General features: G+C 39.0%; 1 protein-coding gene across 9 annotated transcripts in view; it reads left to right on the forward strand.

The window, feature by feature from the left end:
• Nucleotides 1-20,794, forward strand: part of RBMS3 (RNA binding motif single stranded interacting protein 3) — a 713,047-nt gene that overhangs the window by 445,238 nt on the left and 247,015 nt on the right. For all 9 annotated transcript variants that reach the window (XM_085051163.1, XM_085051162.1, XM_085051159.1 and 6 more), the window contains one exon: nucleotides 4,986-5,077. In XM_085051163.1, the coding sequence (XP_084907289.1) occupies nucleotides 4,986-5,077 (92 nt within the window). The remainder of the gene's footprint in view (nucleotides 1-4,985; nucleotides 5,078-20,794) is intronic.

Raw genomic sequence — 20,794 nt, forward strand, 5'->3', positions numbered from 1 at the left:
CATGACAATTCTGGGAATCCCAAGTTGGAGGCAGTCCCTTAAATTATTTGGCATTACCCCTAAGTACCCGATCAGTCAGGGCAATTCAGAGTTTGATGGCTAAGAGCTCAACACACCTGCAATTACTTAAATCCACAAAATTGTACCCATAGGTATTTGCAGGCACAAAAATGTTGGCATAAAATTAGAGGCCATTTGCTAAAACCTGTGCCGAAATTTTGATGATATAGTATATGAGGGGTTGTTATTTTGAAATGGATTTGTGGAAAGCAATTGAAAATCTCCAGGCATCCCATCTGTGTTTAAAGTAACAACAATAACAAAACTTTAAATTAGCATAGGAGATTTAAGACATTTCAGGAAAACATTGATTAAATCTGCCAATGAAATGAACGTGTTTGGCGAGTGACCTAATTAGTGTATACTTGGTTCTTTTTCACTGCACTGCTTACCACTAATTGCTGTTCTGCTGGTCTTCTCCTGACAAGTAAGAAAAAACAAGGATGAGGGATTTGTTGAGGAAATAGTGACATTCAGTTTTAATTCATTTGAACCTGCTGCCAAGCTTAATTATGGAACTGAGAAACTGAGACCGGGAGGCCCCCAGCCATTTAGGTTATAGGAGACGGAGATGTTTAGTGTCTGCCAGTGTATTTGGGTAGCAGTTATTGCAGCTAGCTATAAACTTGAGTTTGCTGATGCTTAACTGTTTTCTTTCCCCCACAGGTAAAAAAAAACCTGCACTGGCTTTATTTCTTAAATTTAATTATTTAGCCCTAATGGCATCAGGCCAATACAAAATTGCGGGCATTGTATTTCTTAAAGAAAAGGTTTAATAATTATTCTAGATAGTCTTGTCCTGGGTTTTTTGTGTGTGTGCTCGCATGAACTAACTAGTAATATGTCATTCTACAAAAAAAATCTCAGGATCCTGGAGTACTTGTAGCATTGGCGTACCAAAGTCACCCTCAGTGTAAGTGCACTTGAGTTGAGGGGCTCATGTTTGTGATAAGTTCAATTCCCATCTTTCAAAGCAGCAGGGGACAACACAGCTTTCCTTATTTGTGTTTGGAGTTCTTAAAGGAAAATGTCAGGATGCTTCAGGAAAAAAAGGGGAAATAGTTTTGGTTTTGGTTTCCTGTGGTGGTGGTGGATTCTTGTGAGCAGAGTCTGAAGGTCCTGGTTTAGAATCTGAGTTCGTTTTTCATGATGTTCTGCATAAAAGCTGGCGGAAAAAATGTATAATCCATTGGCCAGAATGTTTACAAGGCAGTGAACACACAATAAAAATGCAGAGGAAAGAAAAGAAAAAAAAAAGCTGTGGAATTTGAGGCTAGCAGAGGCACAGTCTGGTGGGGCTTGCACTTGTTTTTAAAGGAGGAAAAAGAAATGTAGATGTTTTCTTCGAGCAGCGTCTGATTGGCAGACCCTGATCTGAATTCCTCTCAGGGGATGATTCCAACCATTTTCCTATATTTTCCCAGGAGGAGCCAGGGAACAGTTATCTGAGCAGGGATAGATGCTAGAGAAGCCAAACCCAGCCACAGTGCACCTGCCAGGGGCAGCCACAGCAGCCCAGTTCTGCTGGCGGGGAGCACAACCCACTTTGGCCACAGCCTGGGCAAGAGGGAAGGACTCAGCACAGGGAGTTTGGGTGTTCATTTACACTGTGGAGAACACTGGAGGGGATGTTCCAATACCCAGTTTTAGCTTTTATAGGGAGCTAAACTTTGTCCACCCAGACAAGTACAATACAAAACAACAAAAAACCCCAACACACAAAAACCCAAAACCCCAACAGAAAAATTGGCACTATTTAGTCAGTGCCGAGACACAAAAAATGAAGTGAGATTATAAACAAATGAAATATGCTGGTGTAGGTCACTAACATAGACTATAAACATCTACGTGGAAGAAGGGAAACTGTACAAAAAGGCAACATGCCTGGTTTTCTGTTATATAGCATTTCAGGGTTCCTGTAAGGATACTTGAATGCTGAAACAGCCTGGGAACTTGGCTTCCCTTGCAGCAGATTGATGTTCTTTGGACGGGTTTTCAGCCATGGAGTGATTTTGTCCTGATGTTTTGTGTGTGGTGGAGAGATGTGTCAGGAAGGGGGAGGGCTAGAAAAAGATACTGGGAATGGAAATGAGCTTGAGGGAAGGAAAAAGAACAGCTTTGCAGTGAGACTGGGAGTAGTAATACTAGAATGCATAATGTGCAACTAAAGATATGTTTCTTTTCTCTGAAGAGTCTCACTGGATCCCTGACATCGTCATATAGCCCCTTGTGCCCACTGAAAAAATGCTTAGAAAATATTTGTGGTTTTAGATAATAAAGACTGATGTTACTCTTCATTAATTTATTATGCTAGATATACCTGATATCTATAATACAATGCCAGAATATTCTTACACATTCTGGTTTATATTTACAAGCAAAACTAACTTAGATGTGAATACTTACTGTGCTGTCCAGAAAGTCATGTTAAAAATATTTTCTTTACTGTTACTTCATAAATGAAGTCTGCACTGTACACTGATGCTAAATATAAAAATCTAACTCCATTATCTGTTTTTAATTACAATGTTAGAACTTACTTTTGCACTTCTACCTCCTAGCTGTTAAGCATGCAGATGGTGAGAAATTTAAAAAAAATGAGTCCCTTGAGAACACCACCTCACTGTCCTAAAAAGTATTTTTTTCAGTATTTGATCCAAGCAATACCATGACTTCCCAAGGCATTTCAGATTTCCCACTTGGCAGCTCTAGCATCTTGTCAGGATCTGTCAGGAAAATGGAAGTTGCATCTAATTGTATCTCCTTCTTCCCAGAAGTTGCTCTCCCAAAGGGCAAAGGCATTGGAGAAATCCAGAGAGGGATCTTGCTCCATGGTAGCATGTTTTTTAGTTCAAAGCACCAATCAGCTTTACTGCTGCTCTGCAGTGAGAAGATAGCTTGGATAGCACTGCAAAGGCAAATGTGATGTAGAACAAGCTGATTTAAAAATGGCTTGCAGTAAAAAGGGAAAATCAAATGAGGGAATCAGAGAAGGTCAAACATTCCTCACGTCCCCAAGCTGATCAAGCTCTAGTGTTTATTAGATTTGTTATCACAGTGTCCCTTGATCTGTCAGTGTCTCTATCAGTGTCCCTCAATCTGTAGTAATGCCCTATCAAAAAAAATCTCCTCAATCCTCCCCCCCCAAAAAAAACCCCAACCAAACAAACCAAAACAGAAAACTGAGCAAAGAAAAGAACAGAAAGGTTCAGATCTTGACTTTGCTACAAAATAGTGCTTTTCACACTCTTTAAATCAGCAGTTTCTTTAATAATTTTGTCTGTTTCTCTTTTTTTATTTCTTTTAATTTTCCGAAAACTTTGTAAATGAGATTTAAGTCAAGAAAGACAAACATCTATGTACACAAAATTATTTCATGATCAGACTAACCCCTGCATTGAGTAATGCATGCCTACCAAAATAATAATAATGATGTTTGTAATTTGAGGGGCGAGATGATGGTAAGCACATAGTCCTATACCTAGATTTGGTGCAGAGAGGATGGCAGTGAAATCTCCCAGGAGCAGGAGGAAGGGCTGGGAAAAGAAATACAAATGGATACAGCAGGAAATCATATCTGTGGTTGCCTCCTGTAGGCTGTGTATTGACCTAGTAAATGGAGATGTCTGCAAAGAAGCTATAAATATGCTTGTGCTAATATTATTAAAGCTTTCAGGCAGTTCAGTTTCATCCATATGGCTTTCCAGGGAGATGCCAAAGATGTGGCCCCTGGCCGCAGCTTGTCTGAGCAGCACATGCCTACCTGCACTGTAATTGCTTAATAAGATGAAGGGGTTTTCCCTAGATGGATTGTGATATATATGCAGCTACCTAAATAGGTGCTTGGTGAGATTTTTAGATCTTCCTAATTCAGTTGAAATCTTTATGAGCAAGACATTTGAATGCTGTTGAAGATCAGAGAGAACTCAGTGCTTTAAAAGTTGTGAAAAGTCCTTTCCTTGCCCTCTTACTCCTCTTTTATGTCTTTAGGAAAAGAAAAATACTTTCAGAGTTGTTGCTATCCAGTAGGGGCTTAACAGCAACAATCTGGTCTTGCTTGAACATACCAATGTTGCTGGTAGAAAACAGAAAGGAAAGAAGAGAAGATAGGAAGTGACTAGCTGATTAATATACTGAACTAATGCAAATACCAGGAGTAAGAAAGCCACTTAAAAGCAAGTTATTATCCTTTGCCAATCCCTGAGATCTAACCTCACTAAGCTGCTGTTCAGATGATACCCCAAAGCAATTCCTGGCAGGGATCTGTGCCTTAACCCAACAGGGAGAGCAGTGAGATGAAAGGGATGTGGTTTAACCAAAGCTGAGACTTTGCTATCTCACCATCTTCCAGAGCTATCTGGCAGTTGCCTGTAGAGCACACATTGGGATTTCTCCATGAATTGGTCCCACCTGCTGGAAGGCTGCTCTCCCTGCCCCTGCACAGATGGCCCCAGCCTGCCACAGAGACTTGCTGGCCTCCTCTTCAGAAGCTTAATCCTTCTGTGGGTTCAAGGGTTAGGGAAAGGGCTGCTGTTTCCTTGTGAAAGAGCCATTGCAAGCTGTAGCTTTGTATCCCAAGAGGGTCCATACTGCTACCTCTCTTGCGGAACAGATGAGGCAGGACTCCAGAACACCAAAGTCCCATGAGCTCCCAGGGACCTTTTATCTGTTGGGACAGACAAAGGCCTGCCTACTCTCTCTCTCTCTGCTGCATATCTTCCAGCACTTTGAAGCTTCAGGTCATTGCATTCCCCCAAACCCCACTAGGTTCAGGAGAAAAGACATGACAAATAAGATGTGAGGGCAGTGGCTACTGCAAGATTATGAGACAATGTGAGAGAATGGAAAGATTTTCCTTCTTTTTAGAAATAAATTCCTTATCTGTGATTATACTGAAAATCTGTGTTTGTCTGTTTATTTTTCAGGTTATGGTTTTGTAGATTTTGACAGTCCCGCAGCAGCACAGAAAGCAGTAGCATCTCTCAAAGCAAATGGTGTGCAGGCGCAGATGGCAAAGGTAAGAAGTACCATTTTATGACAGGATTATTTCAGCTGTTGGGTTAAATTTCCAAGGGTTTGCTTTGCTCCTGTTTTTTGTAAGGCTTTGGATTGCTTATTCCAAGGATTCTTTAATTCTTTTGCTCCAGCACCTTGTTCATCCCATGGTTTGTCAGTGCTCTTGAGAGCTGTGTCTCATGTAACGGGCTCTGCTCTGATTCTCTCTCTGCCCCTCTCTCTGGAGAGAGTTGTAAGACAGAGCACTGAAGTGGAAGAGTATTGGAAATGCCTTTATGCTAACTGCTGGGTGAAAGAGTTGTCTTTGCTTCACCTTGGAGTTGTTTTCATTTGGTTCCTTTGCTTTGGAGAAGTTATTCTTTTCTGACATTGCTGGTGGGCTTCTCTGAAGGAGTGATTGAACATAAGGAAAGTCTGGTTGATCTGCCTAGGTTTGGCTTCTCCTGTTGGTTGAGGTTTTTTTATTTTGAGGACATAAATGGAAGTGTAGCAGGTTGCTGAAAGAATAGTTGCTAAAGGTTGTCTGGAGGTGACTGGCATCTGTTCGGAGACGCTGCAGGAGCCATAGCAAACACAGTGAGCTCAGTCACTCTGGTCTTGGAATTGTCCTTTGTCCCCAGGCAAAGCGGCTGGAGGGGAGACAGGGGTTATAGTAATGACCATCGTGTGGTCCAGCTGTTGCCTTTCTGAAGGTGGAATAATGTCTCTTTCGGCTCTAGACTGTGTTGGCCAGCAAAAATAGCTGTTGCTTTGTACTTTAAAAGTGCTTTGCCTGTGAATCACAAAAAGCACCTAATATTGCCTGATTTAGTCTCTGTAGAAGTGATACTGTCCTAGAATCTCAAACAGTGAAAACAAATAGGTAATTATAAAAAAAAAAGGGAAAATCAACTAATAAATTATCATCAGATTTGAAGATTCCCACTTAAAGGAATGCTGGTGGTTTAAACCTTTGTTTTTCAATGATGTCATAGTAAAAACATAGTTTTGTTTCCGATTGTGTTGTTTGGGGTTTTTTTTAACAAAGAAAAAATTGTTGCTGGTAAATGAGGTTCTTTTGCCTTCTACAGAATTACACTCCCTGTGCCTGAAAGAAACCGGATGTCATCCATGTATTTCTCTTTAACAGCGCCCCACAATGCAAGCTAGGCTGTTTTATTGGATCTTAGTTTTTATTGACACATGGTGATAAAAAATATTTGCTTCAAATGGGTAAAAGATGGCAAGCTGAAGAATGTGAACTTCTACTAAGGACTGTGCTATTTTATTTCTCAGATATACAGCATCTCCTGGCTAAAATATAGGCAATTTGATACATTTGTCAAGCTGTGAAAAAGAAACCAAAGACAGGAGATATGTTTTGTCCTAATGATTGATATCAAATAGCCATTTCTAGAGAGGAGTAAATCTATATAAATCAATATAAAATCTAAATCCATATAAATCTATACAGTTATAGATTTAAAATTATAGATTTAAAGATAGGTTTAAAAGATAAATCTGTGCTTGATTTTGTCATGATTCAGAACAATGAACAATTGCAGTACTGGTATTCATGGGAACATGAAAAAAGAAGGTAACATAAAAACACTGTGATTTGAATTGTCCAATATTTAGGGACTAAAAGCAAAGCCTGATGTTTTCAGAGTAGGAAGGGCTGTACCGACCCTTGGTTGGTTTGTTTTCTGGGGAATCTGTGGTAGGAGTAGTTTTTTACTCTGTGAGATTTTGAGGCAGCTGGTGTGTACACATTTGTTTGCATAGGACTGACTGTATTTTTATTATTAAGCCATGGTGCCTGGAATCCCAGGATAGATTCCTTTTATTGTGTTTGATAGCTCAAGATAAATATACAACTGACTTTTCTTATCTCGGAAAAAATCTAAGTATTTAGAAAAATGGGGTTTCAAAGGAAGTTGAGATGACTCCACACAAAGTACCTCACATTGCTGAGAAGGCAGGAGCCTGGGAAAGCAAATGTATCTGGAGAAACATGTTAGTTCTTGCACATGTTGGAAGCCAAGTTGCATAACAGGACTGAAAGACAGCGTTACCTGCCAGTGTCTGAATTAACAGTGAGGGCTCGGAAGAGGTTTGAGGAAAGGGGCAGAACAATAATTTAGCCGGCATTTCTGGAAGTTTATCCAGAGCAGTTTTGTTTCAAGAGCTGCTTTAATTAGTGGTGAATGTTGGCTCTCAAATGAAGTCAAAATAAAAATAGTTAACTCTGAAGAAATTTCCTAAACCTTTTGTGTACCGTACTTTCATAGTGTCAGTGTCCTCTGTCTTGCTCTGCATTGCAAAGCAGTGAAACTGCCCCATGTAGAGGCCAGGGAGAAGACAGACGGTAACCTGTGTTCACAAAAAGTCAAAAGTCTCAGTCCAGCTGTGAATGTTTTTGAATAAAGGTAAAAAAAGGTGTTGGCTAACTTTTGCTATGTGCTGGCCTTCTTCAGTAGTGAGGGAAGGTATGCTGAAGTGTCGGTATTGTCTGTGATGTTTTCCTGGAGAGAAATCTTGCTCGGAAAGAGTGGTTCTTTCTCAGTTTTAACACAATATAATTTTTCTCATAGAAATCCAGGAATCTTCTTTGAAAAACAAAAAGCAGAACTGAATCCCCACCCATGTTGGCTAGCAGAAGTATCTTGTGGATACTGGAGTAAAATATACTCATTTTATCGATGCTAAAATACAGCCGCCTCCCTCTTTTTTTATAGCATTTGGACACCATTTTGGCTGATTTTGTTTCAGAGTGCTCCCTCTGGAAGAAGGTTAAACTCTGGTGAATTGGTGCTCCAAGTCCCATCAGTATTGGAAAACTTGTTATGTCGAGGCTAATGCACCCCATAAACCCACAAAGAGAAAAAAACCCAGCCATTAAACAAGTCTGAATCTCTCTTTTCGTTCTGGTTTGAAGCAAGCAGGAGACGATTTGGCTGAGAGATAGGAAGAGCAGTAGTGTGCCTGCAGAGGTAGTGGTGGCAGCTGAGGAGATTAGGTGTCATGGGCCCATGGACAGCTGCCCACTTGGTGGCACAGGGACCAACAGAGCCTCCCACCCACAGGAGAGCTGAGCGAGGCTCTTTGCACGCATGTGTTGTCACCTGGCTTCTTCAGCATGTCTCTCTCACAGGTAACTGAAGCAGGAGTTCTGACTACTGCTGCTGTCCTGTGTCCAATTAAGTTCATCTAAGTTGTCCATTTTTTTCAAAAGGATTTATTAAGAATTTCCTTTATTGAGAAGAATTAATGCTGTGGAGTTGCTGGTGGATGTTGTCCTAGCTGGCCTGGCTTATTTTGCTGTGTGCTTTCTGCGTGCCTTTGGACATGCAGATCCATTTGTGAGTATGTGGTGCTTGCTTGTTCAGGCTCATAGAGTCCAGGTGGTTTTTTTGCATTTGTTTTCCTACTAAAAATGGCACAATTTATATGCCTCTGGATAATCTCAAAGGAATTATTGATTTGGTTGTCTCTTTATGCTAGAGACTACAGAAACATGGCAGAAAAAAACCAGTGTTTTTGTGCATGATTTATCTATCAGTTTAGTTTTTTCCAGATGCTCCTTTCCTGCATTTCCTAGAAAAATGTTATAGACAGAATATGGAAAATTAATAAGGAGACTCTTAATAATATGGGAGTTGGCTCAGACAAGTAGGCAAGGAAGCCTAGTACACATGAAATATGTATCAATGTTCTAATAAAATCTGTAGCCACATCTATTCTTGGGATTTGTAATAGTCCTTTGCCCAGAATTACACATTCATGAGGACACTTCTTAATCTACTTTATATGTAAGTTTTAATGATGGCAAAGAGTCTAAATCACTTGAAAAACCAATAGAAGTCTGCTGTCTAAATAAATTTGGGCAACGAAGCTTGTGTCAGCCTGTCGCTGAGCTGTGCAATCAGTTTATACCTTCACAGATATTTGGGGTCCTCTCTACCATTCTTTACTTCCAGTTCTAGTCTGCTGTAAGATTGCATAATGTGGAAGTTCAGGCAAAGGTAGGTTCTTGCAGAGTACCTAATAGCTTCTTTAATACCTAGCAGCACATCAAGAGTGTTGAAACAAATGCATTTACAAAGGAAGTATTTTCAATCCTGCTGTTATTCCAAATGCTCTTATAAGGATTAAAAATGTATTTGATGATGTGTGTCTTCTCTGGGTTTTCCTTTCATATGAATAATGCGTTTAGACATCCTCAAGACCTGTGTGAAAAGTGCGAACTGTGAAGGAATCTTTAATTAGCCCTGGCAGTTGCCTAAGTCCAAGGTACCATTTCTTGGCTGCTCTGCTGCAGTAATTGCCATCCAGAGAGTACACTGCAGGAACTGGTTCTGAAAAAGGGCTGTGCCAGTAAGCTCTGATGTGCTTTCCTCCTCAAGGGAATTGCGGAAAGTGATTTTGCTTCTTGTGTGATATTTTTCTCATCCCTCCATCATGCAGAAGCTTAAATACAGGGAGTAATCACCATCTAGGTGAAAGATAAAAGGGAGCTGTTTCCCACAGAAGAGAGCCGAGCACAAGAGCTTATAAAAAGGAACAGAGAGCTGGTTGCTGTATAGTTAAATAGACAGATTGTCTCTAAGGACCAAGGAAAAGGAAATCCCACAGAAGAATTTTATTTATTTTCCAGACTTTTGCGTAGGTTTTAAGCATTGCTCTGGTATGAGTCAGCTGACCAAATAAGTTCATTCTGTCTGCTTACTTTTCAGCTTAATTTTCTCTTCTTTTTAAATTACTTCCCTTTTTTATCATCTGTCAGACACCAACACTCTAAAGGGCTGATCCTTAAAATGGAAAGATTCTGGTGAAAACCCTTCTTTCCAATGTTTTTAATCTAGATTTGTAATGAAAAGTTTTGTTTGTTCTTGCAGTTTAAAAATTAATGAAAACAATATGAATGCTATCCAGAAAAAAATGAAATATGGCCTATACACATGATACACTGTTTCCCAAGTCATGATTGACATGTCTGCAAATTTTAGCTAATGAAACTTCAGGATGCTGGTTGGTGAAGTTTTTGGAAAATATTTGTTTTTAGCAGCCCTACTGACTGATCTATCTTTCCTTTTTAAACCAAAGCAGGATGCTAGGAGTTTTAGAGCTCAATATTGAAATTTTCAGGCTTTGTTTTACTCCTGTGCTTTAATTATCAGATCTCCCATCCCCAGCGAACTGTTCTATGAATTCAAGTATTTTTATCGGCGATTTGTAAAACGCTGTTTTCGTCTTCTGCTAGAGCAGGAGCTGGTGCCTCTGGAAACCTTGCCATGCTCAGCAGTGTAGGAGAAGCTGGGAACATGGCTGTGCTGATGCTGGCCACCTTCCACATCGTTTCTGAATGAATTGCACAGGCAGGCGTGGGCTGCTGAGGCTGCAACAGTTGTCAGAGACATTTGGCACAACTCGTGTATGTGTGTGGAGCACTCTCCAGTGAGCTCTCCTCTTCTCTGCCTAAAATGTGCACTATCTCTCTGTGTGCTTTTGCACAGTGCATACTGGCTGACCAATACCGACCTGAATTGATAAAAATCCTGGGTTAAATGACAATGAAAAATTACAGCTGGAAAGAAAGAAGAAGTAGTTCAGTTTAGATTTGGAAATGACATGTGCAAGAGTCTCTCTCCTTTGATTTCTTTTACCAAGTCAACCATACAAAAGGTGTCCTGCAGAAGCACTGACTAGAAGTGCCAGGTTTCGTGTGCTGCTACTTATCAAAGTCATACTGTCCTCATCCTCTCTTGCGTGCTCACCTGTGTTTTGCATAAACTATCTTTTACTCTTGTAATGGGGAATCATAGTTTCCCAGCTGGAGCTGGGCCTTAAGTTCAGGTTTTGTAAATATAGGATATTTTTCCATTCCTTAAAAGATAATGATTGACAAAGCAAGAGAATTGATAAGATGCTAAAATATTTGTTTGTATTAGGTTTTATCTCCAAATTTCTTAGGAAGATATGTCTTTCAAAACCTGGAAGATTTTTTGGGGTTGTTTTTTTCTTTTTTTCCAGAGGAAACATTGTCTAAATTCAGGATTCAAATCACAGATGTGCTAGCAAAGTGCTAACTTTAAATTTCAGGAAATCTGTAGTAGCAGATGACAGTGTCCTATGAGCTTCCTAGACAATCAGGACTAAAGCAGTAAGCAGCTTTGCACAAACAGTGATGGATTGGGGTGATAGCAAAGATACATGACATTAATGGAAGGACTTCCTAGTCTTACCTGGCCTTGAAAATTCATCCTTCTACCTGAGAACTGTATGGTAGCCAATGCAAAATGATCTTATGATCCTTTTCCTGCTTTTAGGTGTGTATTCACAAGCCAGTATAGAATGCCTTAGCTTGAGCCATTCTTGAAAGAACATCAAGTAATCCTGGGCGTATAAAAAACCAGCAATCCCTTCACGCTTTTATGTGTTGCCCCTAAAAACACATAAATCAGCATGAAAAAAGGGTGTGCATATCGATGGTGTTTGTACCACACCTGCCAAATTTATAAACAAAAATTTTTGGGGGTTTTCAGAAGTGCTTAACTTAACATAATTCTACTCTCTGAAAGTGAATTGAACTTTACTGTTGGCTAATTGAGAGGAATTAGGTCAGTACTATGTTCCTTTGTTCCCAAAAATTGTAGCTCAGCATCTTTCTTAACCGCTAAGTTAGCATAGAAAATCTTACAGCACATACAATCATGTTTATTCTCTAGCTATCACCTTAGATAGACCTAGCCATGGTATTTTCCTTCCCTTTTCAAGTGCTGCTTTTGTTTCTAGATTTACTTGATTTTTTTCATACTGTAACTTCATCTAACATTAAAACATTCCTCTGCCTTTGAAAATTAAAATATAAACAATCAGTAAATATATCCACCTCCATGCTATTAATGCCTTGCACCACAGAACAGATGCTGAAAGTGAAAAATGTAGCCAACTTTTAGGCTGAAGAATAGTGGAAATACTGGGTTCTTTTCGGGTTATGAACTTCAGCCAAACAAGAGTTGGCCTTTTTTCATAAATACACATTGTTCTTGACTTTCCTCTGACTTGGAACACATTTGAATTGGTAATAATACAGCTGAAATCCACAGAGCTTTGGCAATTTAAGCTGGGGAGAAGAATGGTGCTCCCTATCTTTAGCACTCACATAGCTATACATCTTGGAAGCTTACACACTCTTTGCAAACCCTTTATGTTTGCAGAAAGGAAATCTGAGTCCTGCAAATGAGTTAAACACTGGAGTCAGATTAATTCTTTTTTGCCTCCATACTCAGGAAACTCCAAACACCCCACAGAGGAGTTATCCAACCACAACTATGCAGCTTGGGAATCTGCAGCTCAGACTGAGCAAAACTATGTTCTAAATTCAGTAAGCACAGCTTTACTCACCAGGAAAAACCCAGCGCACTCTGAAATGATCAAAACCCTGTGGTTTGAGAAAATATTACTGTGGTCGAAAATGGACATAGCCTTTCTTTCAGTGACATATCATTTAATTATGTTCTTCTGTAGATCGGCCTGAGGACAATGCTTTTGTAAGGTGAGAAACAAAAAATTCATTGTATCTAGCATGGTGATTCATATGACCACCAGCAGGAGGATATGTGCATGCTTTTTGGGGTACCACTTAGCTTCCTGGACTGAGATGCAGCTTCATGAAAGCAATGCAATTTTTGTGAAAACCAGGCCCCTTTCATATTATTTGGTTTGATTTGGAAAGCAGGTGTGCAAACTTCAGTAGCATTTCTTCTGAGTTGATGTGAGTGCCTGTTTAACAGCTCATCAGCCTGGAAATACACAGGTGCACACTCTACCAATAAACACAAATCTACCAGTAATATGCATAGATATTCCCTGCGCACCTTTGCATCCCCCTCTGAATATCTAAATGTTACTGTATTAGTGAATACTCTGCTTGTTGTTTCTTTATTAATGACTGTCTCCCATTCAACAGACATGTCTGAGTGGTTTGTCTGTAATCAAAATAAATTTGGGTTTAGATGCAGTTTTGTTCACTAATGAATGATAATTTTTGTCACTATAAAACGAACCTCTATTTTTCCTTTGTATAAAAATATGAAATTAGGCTCTTCTCACGATACATGCAACATACTGAGTCATGATGGTGGCTCACTGAATTTTGTAGTCCTTTCCTGTATGTATTTGTGCTCAGAAAGGGAGCTTATGATGACATTAATGGTTGAATTCTATTTGTAGTCATGATAAATTAGCTTTGATGTGATCAAAATAAATGTAAGCAATATATGAATGTAAAACTGGCCATATCAGACCAGATTAAAATTCCTCCTGACATCAGATTGTCTTTCTGATAATGCACTGTAGCACGTGCCAACAGAGGAGTACAAGAACCAGACAAGCATCTGAGGATACTTCCCCAGAGTAGTCTCTTAGCCTCTAGCAATTCACAGTTTGGGATTTCTTCAGCTTGTATTGAATAGTCATTTGTAGAACTGCCTCCCCATCCCCAAATAAACAATTTATGCTGCCTGTTTTGTGCTTAAAATTTTTGCAGCACAGCATCCAGCCATAAGAAATTCTTCAGTTTAAGTTCATGTTCTTCAAAGATCCATCTCCTTTGTTTGCACTAGACCTGCAATGTTGATTTCGTTGATTGCTTGCTAATTCTTCAGAAGAGACAGAAGGCTCCTGTTTCCTATGAATCTTTTTCATGGCACTTATGATTTTATAAAATGCAGTCATAACTTCCCTTAATCCCTGATCCGTTTCCAGTTTTAAGAAGGATGTGCCAGGATGTGCATGCGTCAGTAAGGATGTGGTTCTTAGAAGCAGGGAGCAGTTGCTAAGTAATGAACATGAAGCATGTTAAATTGGCTTTGTAATATGAGAACAGAGCTGACAGGAAGCTTAGAGGGTCATTTTATATCAATATGCTGGACATGAGGTGAGTATTGCTAATGCTGTGTAGCTCCGCAGCCTGGGAAATGGGAAAATGGACACACAGAGGAAGGGTGCATTTGGCTGGTATCAGGTACTTCGTAAGGCAGTCCTCGTTTTGCACAAGGATAAATGCACATATTTGATTAAACCTAGGAAGATCAATTTTCTAAATAAGAACTGTCAGCTTTAGAAAAATGTACCCCAGAAATAAATGAAGTGTTAAAAAAAAGTAACAGAACGATTCCTTTAAAGCATCAAGTGAAGAAAAGTACAACCCCAACTATGAGGACATATGTTCAATGTTGTGTCAAAAGGAAACATACCCAACCCCACCACATCTGTGTATAAATCAGGCATTATAAATGCCTGCCCTAAAGTCTGGGATTATTTGGTCACAGCTTTCCGTAAATATTAGATCAAATTATCATCTGTCATGTTGCTGAATACATGAAACTGATGCAACCAATGGATCAATATCTGGCCCATTGTGCTAGCAGGCTTGAGGACTTTTTCCTTTGCCAGGGGCTACTGAAGCACCCCTGTGCATTTTGTCTTGCACCCACTGCTTGGGCCTGATGTAACCAGCAATGCTGCAGCAAATGCCTTCATATCTAAAACAAGGAAAGGACTGCAGCAGATATTATGCTGTAAAGATGAATCCTTTTCTAGGAGGAATGTATGTTCATGCTGTTCGGCTTTCCCTAGAGCTCAGGGAAGAAAATGACCCTTTTATTACTCATAATTAAAAATGGTGGACACATAGAAGAGTGTAGGGACCCTAAATTACCGGTTTCTCTACTGTGTAGGCAGATGGAGTCTTTCTGTAATTCCCAAAGGCATGTCCTGAGGACCTCTGGGAGGTTTACACCTGCCAAAGACACCCCTTACACTGCATTAATGGAGGTGAAATGGTTATTTCCTCTACCGCGCCTTGTAACTTTGTGGTCTTGAAAACCGTGGAGAAAAATGAAAACTTTGATGAAAGCAGCTGGAAAGGTATTTTTGGACCTGGAAGAATTGGTCCTCCCTTGGCTGAATGCAGAATTGGAATATAGATAGGGTATTTGGTAGACAGTATATTTCCCCCTGTTAAAATGGATACAGCTTTGCTTATCTGGCTGCCAGTAAGTAACAAAGTGGGATGTGTTAAATAATTACCACTTGTTAGTCATTTGCTATTTTGATATTCTTGTAAAGATTCAAAAAGGAAAAGACATAATGAAGAAATATGTCCAATTCTAGTCTGAAATCTCTGTAGTTGGGATAATTAAGGCTTGGTAGCTAGAAAGCTTGGCTTTGAATTCCTTGGAACAAGTGGACATACCTTTCTGTGAGTTGAGAGTGAAGTCTGTGTCTCAGACCTCTCTTAATGTAGTTGAATCCTTTCTGGTCTTTAAATGCTGTTGGTAGACAGGTAAAGAAAGAGAAGACACCTTGAAGAGAGGCTTCCCCATCTCCAAAGGTATGTTTGGCACTTTACTGTCCCATTTAGTTGATAGATGATGCTGTTCCAGTGCAGTATCACAGTTCTATCTCTCTGTATATGGGCATAGGGGGTTTACTATGTGCATGCATAGTTGATAAGCATTCAAGCAACTATATTTATATCAATGAATGCACACAGTTATAGATGATAATTTTGAAATATTCTCGAGAAAATTTTATAATATAATGGAATTCTTATGAGTAGTGAAAAGTATTACAGTGGTATTTTTATAGTATGTGCTGCTGGAGTATGACTATTTGCTAGTAATACTTCTAAGCACTGAGAATACAATGCCATGTGTTTTTTTAGGAATGTGCCGTAGAAGTAGGAAGGAAATTGGGGGTAAATTAAATCTTGGTCATAATCAGCCAGTATTTTTCCATCTGTCAGCAAAAACTGGAAAAAAACCCCAAACAACAACAAAATTGTAAACTCTGAGACGAGATTTAGTGATTTACTGTCTGCTTTAACTGTGCCTGTGGCTTGCAGTAGAGCTACACAGCCTCAGGGTTTCCCAGATATTTCCATAACTTATTTGTCCATTTTGCATAAAAGGTTATGATCCCACCATTTATCTAAACATTTTCCTAGTCACCTACTCCAATTATAGCTTGTTATGGAAAGCCCAGACTATCATTTATATGTCTATGTTGCTCTATTATAGGGATTCAGCATAAAGCAGCATGTGGAGGATTTTTGCAGTGTCTTAGCTTCCAAAAAATCTCTTCCCTTGCTTAAAAACTGCTCATCAGTGAAAGGTCACCACTCCTAATAGCATGACCTAATTCACTCCAGCCTGCCTTCCTGCTGCACAGCACATTTCACATGGTAAAATTGTGAGTTTGGTAAAGGAGCCAGAACCGATCCAAACCAGGCTGAAGTCTGGCTGTAATGGGGTCACAGTGGTCTCGCTGCCTTGCCCTCTCTCCTGGGGCTGCTGAGCCTAGAGTGATGGAAATGTTTCCCTTTCAGAATAAAATTTCATTAGCTGGAATATGTAATGGCTCTCTTTTGTATGATCAGTCTTCTGAATCTTCTTGAACTCAGGTTTTCTATGTTAAAAAGGAGTGTTGGGTGCAGGCTCTGCTTTGCCTTGCTTGAAGTTCAAATGAATTCATCTTGCATGATTACATTGTTGCATGCTATTTACTTCTCTCGAGTATGTAAGTAATTTCCAGATTGGCTTGCAGGGGTACATTGAAGAGGCTCAACATTTCAGGAGCAATTAGATTAGTTACCAGGGCACCTCTCTGCACCCCTTTAAGTGACTATTGTGCTGGCTCTCTTTGATCCCAAGACATCTAGGAAGCCTGGTGAAGTCTTATCTAAAGGACATGGTCTGAAAAAAGTAGCAACTTAGGCACTTTCCTCCTGAGAATATCATCTAGTTCTTTGTCCTTTATACTGGGTTTTACTAAAGGTTTCTTCATTTCTTTGTTGAGATGTCTTGAATGTGTAGTAGCTGAGACCTGAAACACTTTATACTGTGATGAAACCCTCTTACAAAACACAACACTCTCAAATCACCTGTTCTTAACAGTCCATAGATCAGATCAGGCATTGAATGATACCTGTAAATACTATTTATTGGCTGTTTGCTGGTATTTTTTTTATAACCCATTGTGTTGGTCTTTCACTCAACATTTTAAAAAAATTTAATAATGATCTTTGCCTTCACAAATGTAATGTCCCCCTATGTTCCCATGTGAGTGGAGTCCTTTCACTTCAGTCTTTTCCACTCTAGTCAATCCACATGAAGCAGTGGGAAAGCAGAATGATACCACATTTGTGTCCTTCATTTTGCTATTGTGAATATAGCATATTCTTTTTAGGGTGTTCCTACACACTTATCACCATCCTGTTTCAGTTTTGGATCTGAGCTGGGTGGATGTTGCACTAGGCAGACAAAGTCTCTCTACTAGGATATTCACAGTCCTGCTTGTGATACTCCACTGACTGATAGTGGTTTTTTGTACCTTTTATACTTACAATCCATCTTTCTTGAATCTGGTGAGTGGAGCTGTATGCTATTTTTCAGAGAGTCTGCAGTGCTGGAATATATATATTTTAATACCTTTTAGACAATTGATGAACACCCTAGAGTTTGCAGCAGAAATTCTTATTTTTAGCAAGTGTATAAGCTGCATTATTTTAGCATGTTGTACTCTTAAATTTCATTTGGTCACTTAGGTCTCTGAATGCCTTACCAGGTCTAGATTCAATTGCAGATTCTATAAGTGCAAGTTTTAAAATGATGCTACAAGTGTTTGTAAATGTTCACAGCTAAAGTTCTGTTCTTCAGCTTGTCTTTAGTAGCGAGTACATCAACTGATTGGCTGTTGTTTAACTCCGTAAATGAGATGGGTCAAGTATCTGGAGTTGTGCTAGGAGAGACTTAGTGTCCTAGAGCTTAGTTTCTAGCCATGTATAATTCAAAAAATATAGTAAGTTCAATAGGAGATATAAAAAGTAAGATATATTTATGTGTTTTCAATCTCCAAATGCTTTCTAAAAGGCTGCATCTCACAAAGAAAAGTGGATTTGAGAAAATAGCAAGAAAGTAGATGAGTTTCTAACATATTAAATCTTGGAATTTTTGCCCTAAGGGACTATTTGCTTCAATTATGATAAAATCCCACATTTTAAGAAATGAAGATTAGGTTCCATGAAGATTTCAGGTTTTTATTACCTTTCAGATTACTTATAAAAAAAAACAAAACAAAAAAAAAACCCCAGCCACCATAAAATCTCTATTATTTATGCAGATACTTCACTGTTGAAAAAGTTTTAACATGAAGATAGAATGGTGAGAAATATAGGCCCAAGTTATAGAACTATAAGAAGCAAGTGAGTATTTTACTACTTCTCCTTTCATGTTTTTGGTTGTTTGTGTTGAGGTTTTGGTTTTTATTTTCTCAGAATTACTGTTAACATAAATATTGTGTAGAGGAAAACCTTGAGATGTGCAAAATGTTTGCTAAGACAACGATCTACTCTGTTCAAACTGGCACTCCTGAGAGGTACACTCTTGAGATGTATCTGTCGCTAATATTTGTTTTAGACAACTATGAAATCTTGCTGTCCCAATATAAATATCCAGATGACAGATACATGTACAAATATTTTTCAGGAAATCAACTTCAGTTGTTTTAAGGCAGAGCTTGATTTTTGTGAGTAGGAGCTTAAATCTGGAAGTTTGGATGACTTAGATGACCCTCATCCTTGTTGTAGGGCCACTTCAAATCATGTTTAAAAATAAGATTGCTCACAGTCACATAGCAGTCATTTGTGGTTCTGAAGTTAGTTGGTTTAAAATATAGACCTATATTTTAGACACAAAGTTAACACATATATTCAGCTGGCAATAATTAGTATGAAGTCTTTAGTAAGAAAAATGTGCTGTATTGTTTCAAGATTTTGGCAGTCCCTAGCTGATATTCCACCTATGTAAAATAATTTGCTGTGTCATCTATGCTTACTATCTTATTTTGCATCAGAAATTGAATATGTTGTAGGTTTTTGTTCAACAAATTATCTCTGTCCATCTTTCATTTTTAATTCTATTTGAGCTTTTTCTTAGTTTTTCTTTTAGAAAAAATAATCCGAGGATAGTATGTATTGGACAAAAAACCCTCAAATATTTGATATTGTTCTTCTTGGTCGTTGATAGTAAAAACAAAAACAACCTAGTAAAAACAAAAAGAACCAAAAACTTTTTTCAAGAACAAGCAACAAACTCTGGTTTTCACCCTTAGTGGTGTGGTGCAAGATTTTATTCTGGACGAATTTGGTAATGGAGGTCAGGTTTGCCTTTAAAAAACTCGAGTCCCAAATAGAGGAAAACATCATTATTAAATCATTCCACAAAATTCTTGTGTCTCTCAGCAGGGGCCCTCCGTGCCTACTGTGGATAGTTTGAAGCCTCAAGGCAAAGATGAGATAACAGAATTGTTCCCAGAGGTGAGCTTGGCCCATCAAGCTGAAACCAAAATCTAAGCATCTGGCCTTCTGGGCAGCTCTTGTATTATCAGCCACAGTCAGTGATGTGCACTTTGACCTGCTCAATCCATGAACTGTCTCCTCCCTACAAATCTGAAGCACTGAAAGGAGGTGAAACTGGGGCATGTTGGGACCTAAGTTATAGGTAAGGTTCCAGCAGCTTCTTCAAAAATCCCTATCAAAAGAGGTTCACAATTGATCTGTATAAGCAGTGTACATTAAGGCAAATATTTTAGCTGTTTTAAGCCAGCTTAGAATTTTCAAACCCATTCCTAACACAGTAAAAACCCACAATTAATCTGCTTGTTAAAAATTAGATAGTCAATACGTATCTGCACAATGTAAGAGAGAAGCCTTTGTAACTGAAGCTTACCATCCAGTGCCCTCTTGTAGCATTACTATTTTCTAAGTCCTGTGTTTTTCAAGCTGAAACTGTAGCATCAGCAGTGTTATTAACTTCTGCTGCTCACTGTATGTGTAAAGATTTTATTTCTAGATGCGAATGACAGATCAGGATCCAACTGTGTAAAACTCTAAAGGTTCTGACACATGAACAAATTATATCACAGTAGTACATTGGTGATTTATCCTTCCTTTACTGAAGGATAAACTAGCCTGAAATTGTTACATGTGTTTTCAGAGAAAAATATTCATGTAGATGGATTCTGAAAAGTGGTTGATGTGTAATAACCTCTTCTTGCACCGAAGTCCTGCAATATGCACAGGTCTGTGATGAGTAGGTCATGAACCTGGCTGACTACCGTGAATTAGTAAATAAGTAATTTACTTAATAGGTGGCTTCAATTAAAGGTATTGCACTTGTTTACCAAATGTGGTATTTTTTATTTATTGCCTTTTACTAATTCCATTCAATGCTCATTACCTGAGCACCAACACTGTGCATAATTCTGTAGATGCTACAATTAAAATTCTGTGCTTGAAGTGAATAAAATTTTTGCCATAGGAGAAACTCTCAGGATGCCTTGGGCAGAAGGTGATTTCAGGCATTATCTCTTGTTTTCTGCTGGTGTGCATGTGCACGCCTGCCTGCCTCACGTGCTCATTCAGGGAGAGAGCGATGAAAAGGTCAGATGCTTGTTATGGATATGATCTCTGTTCATCTTGCTGTGCTGATGAAGTTTTGTTGATTGAATGTAAATATGCCTTAACTCTTCCATAGCATGTGCATCAAAGAGAACATTATTAGAGCGAAGACAGGCATTTGTTGGTACAATGGAAGTAATACTGTCTGTGTAATTCTGTTTAGAGGTGGTGTACAGTGGCGTCGGGATATATTTGCATCTAAATGAGATGAGC

Source organism: Lichenostomus cassidix, chromosome 2, assembly GCF_008360975.1.
Source record: "Lichenostomus cassidix isolate B80296 chromosome 2, HeHo_3.0, whole genome shotgun sequence".
In the NCBI taxonomy this organism is placed as follows: Eukaryota; Metazoa; Chordata; class Aves; order Passeriformes; family Meliphagidae; genus Lichenostomus; species Lichenostomus cassidix.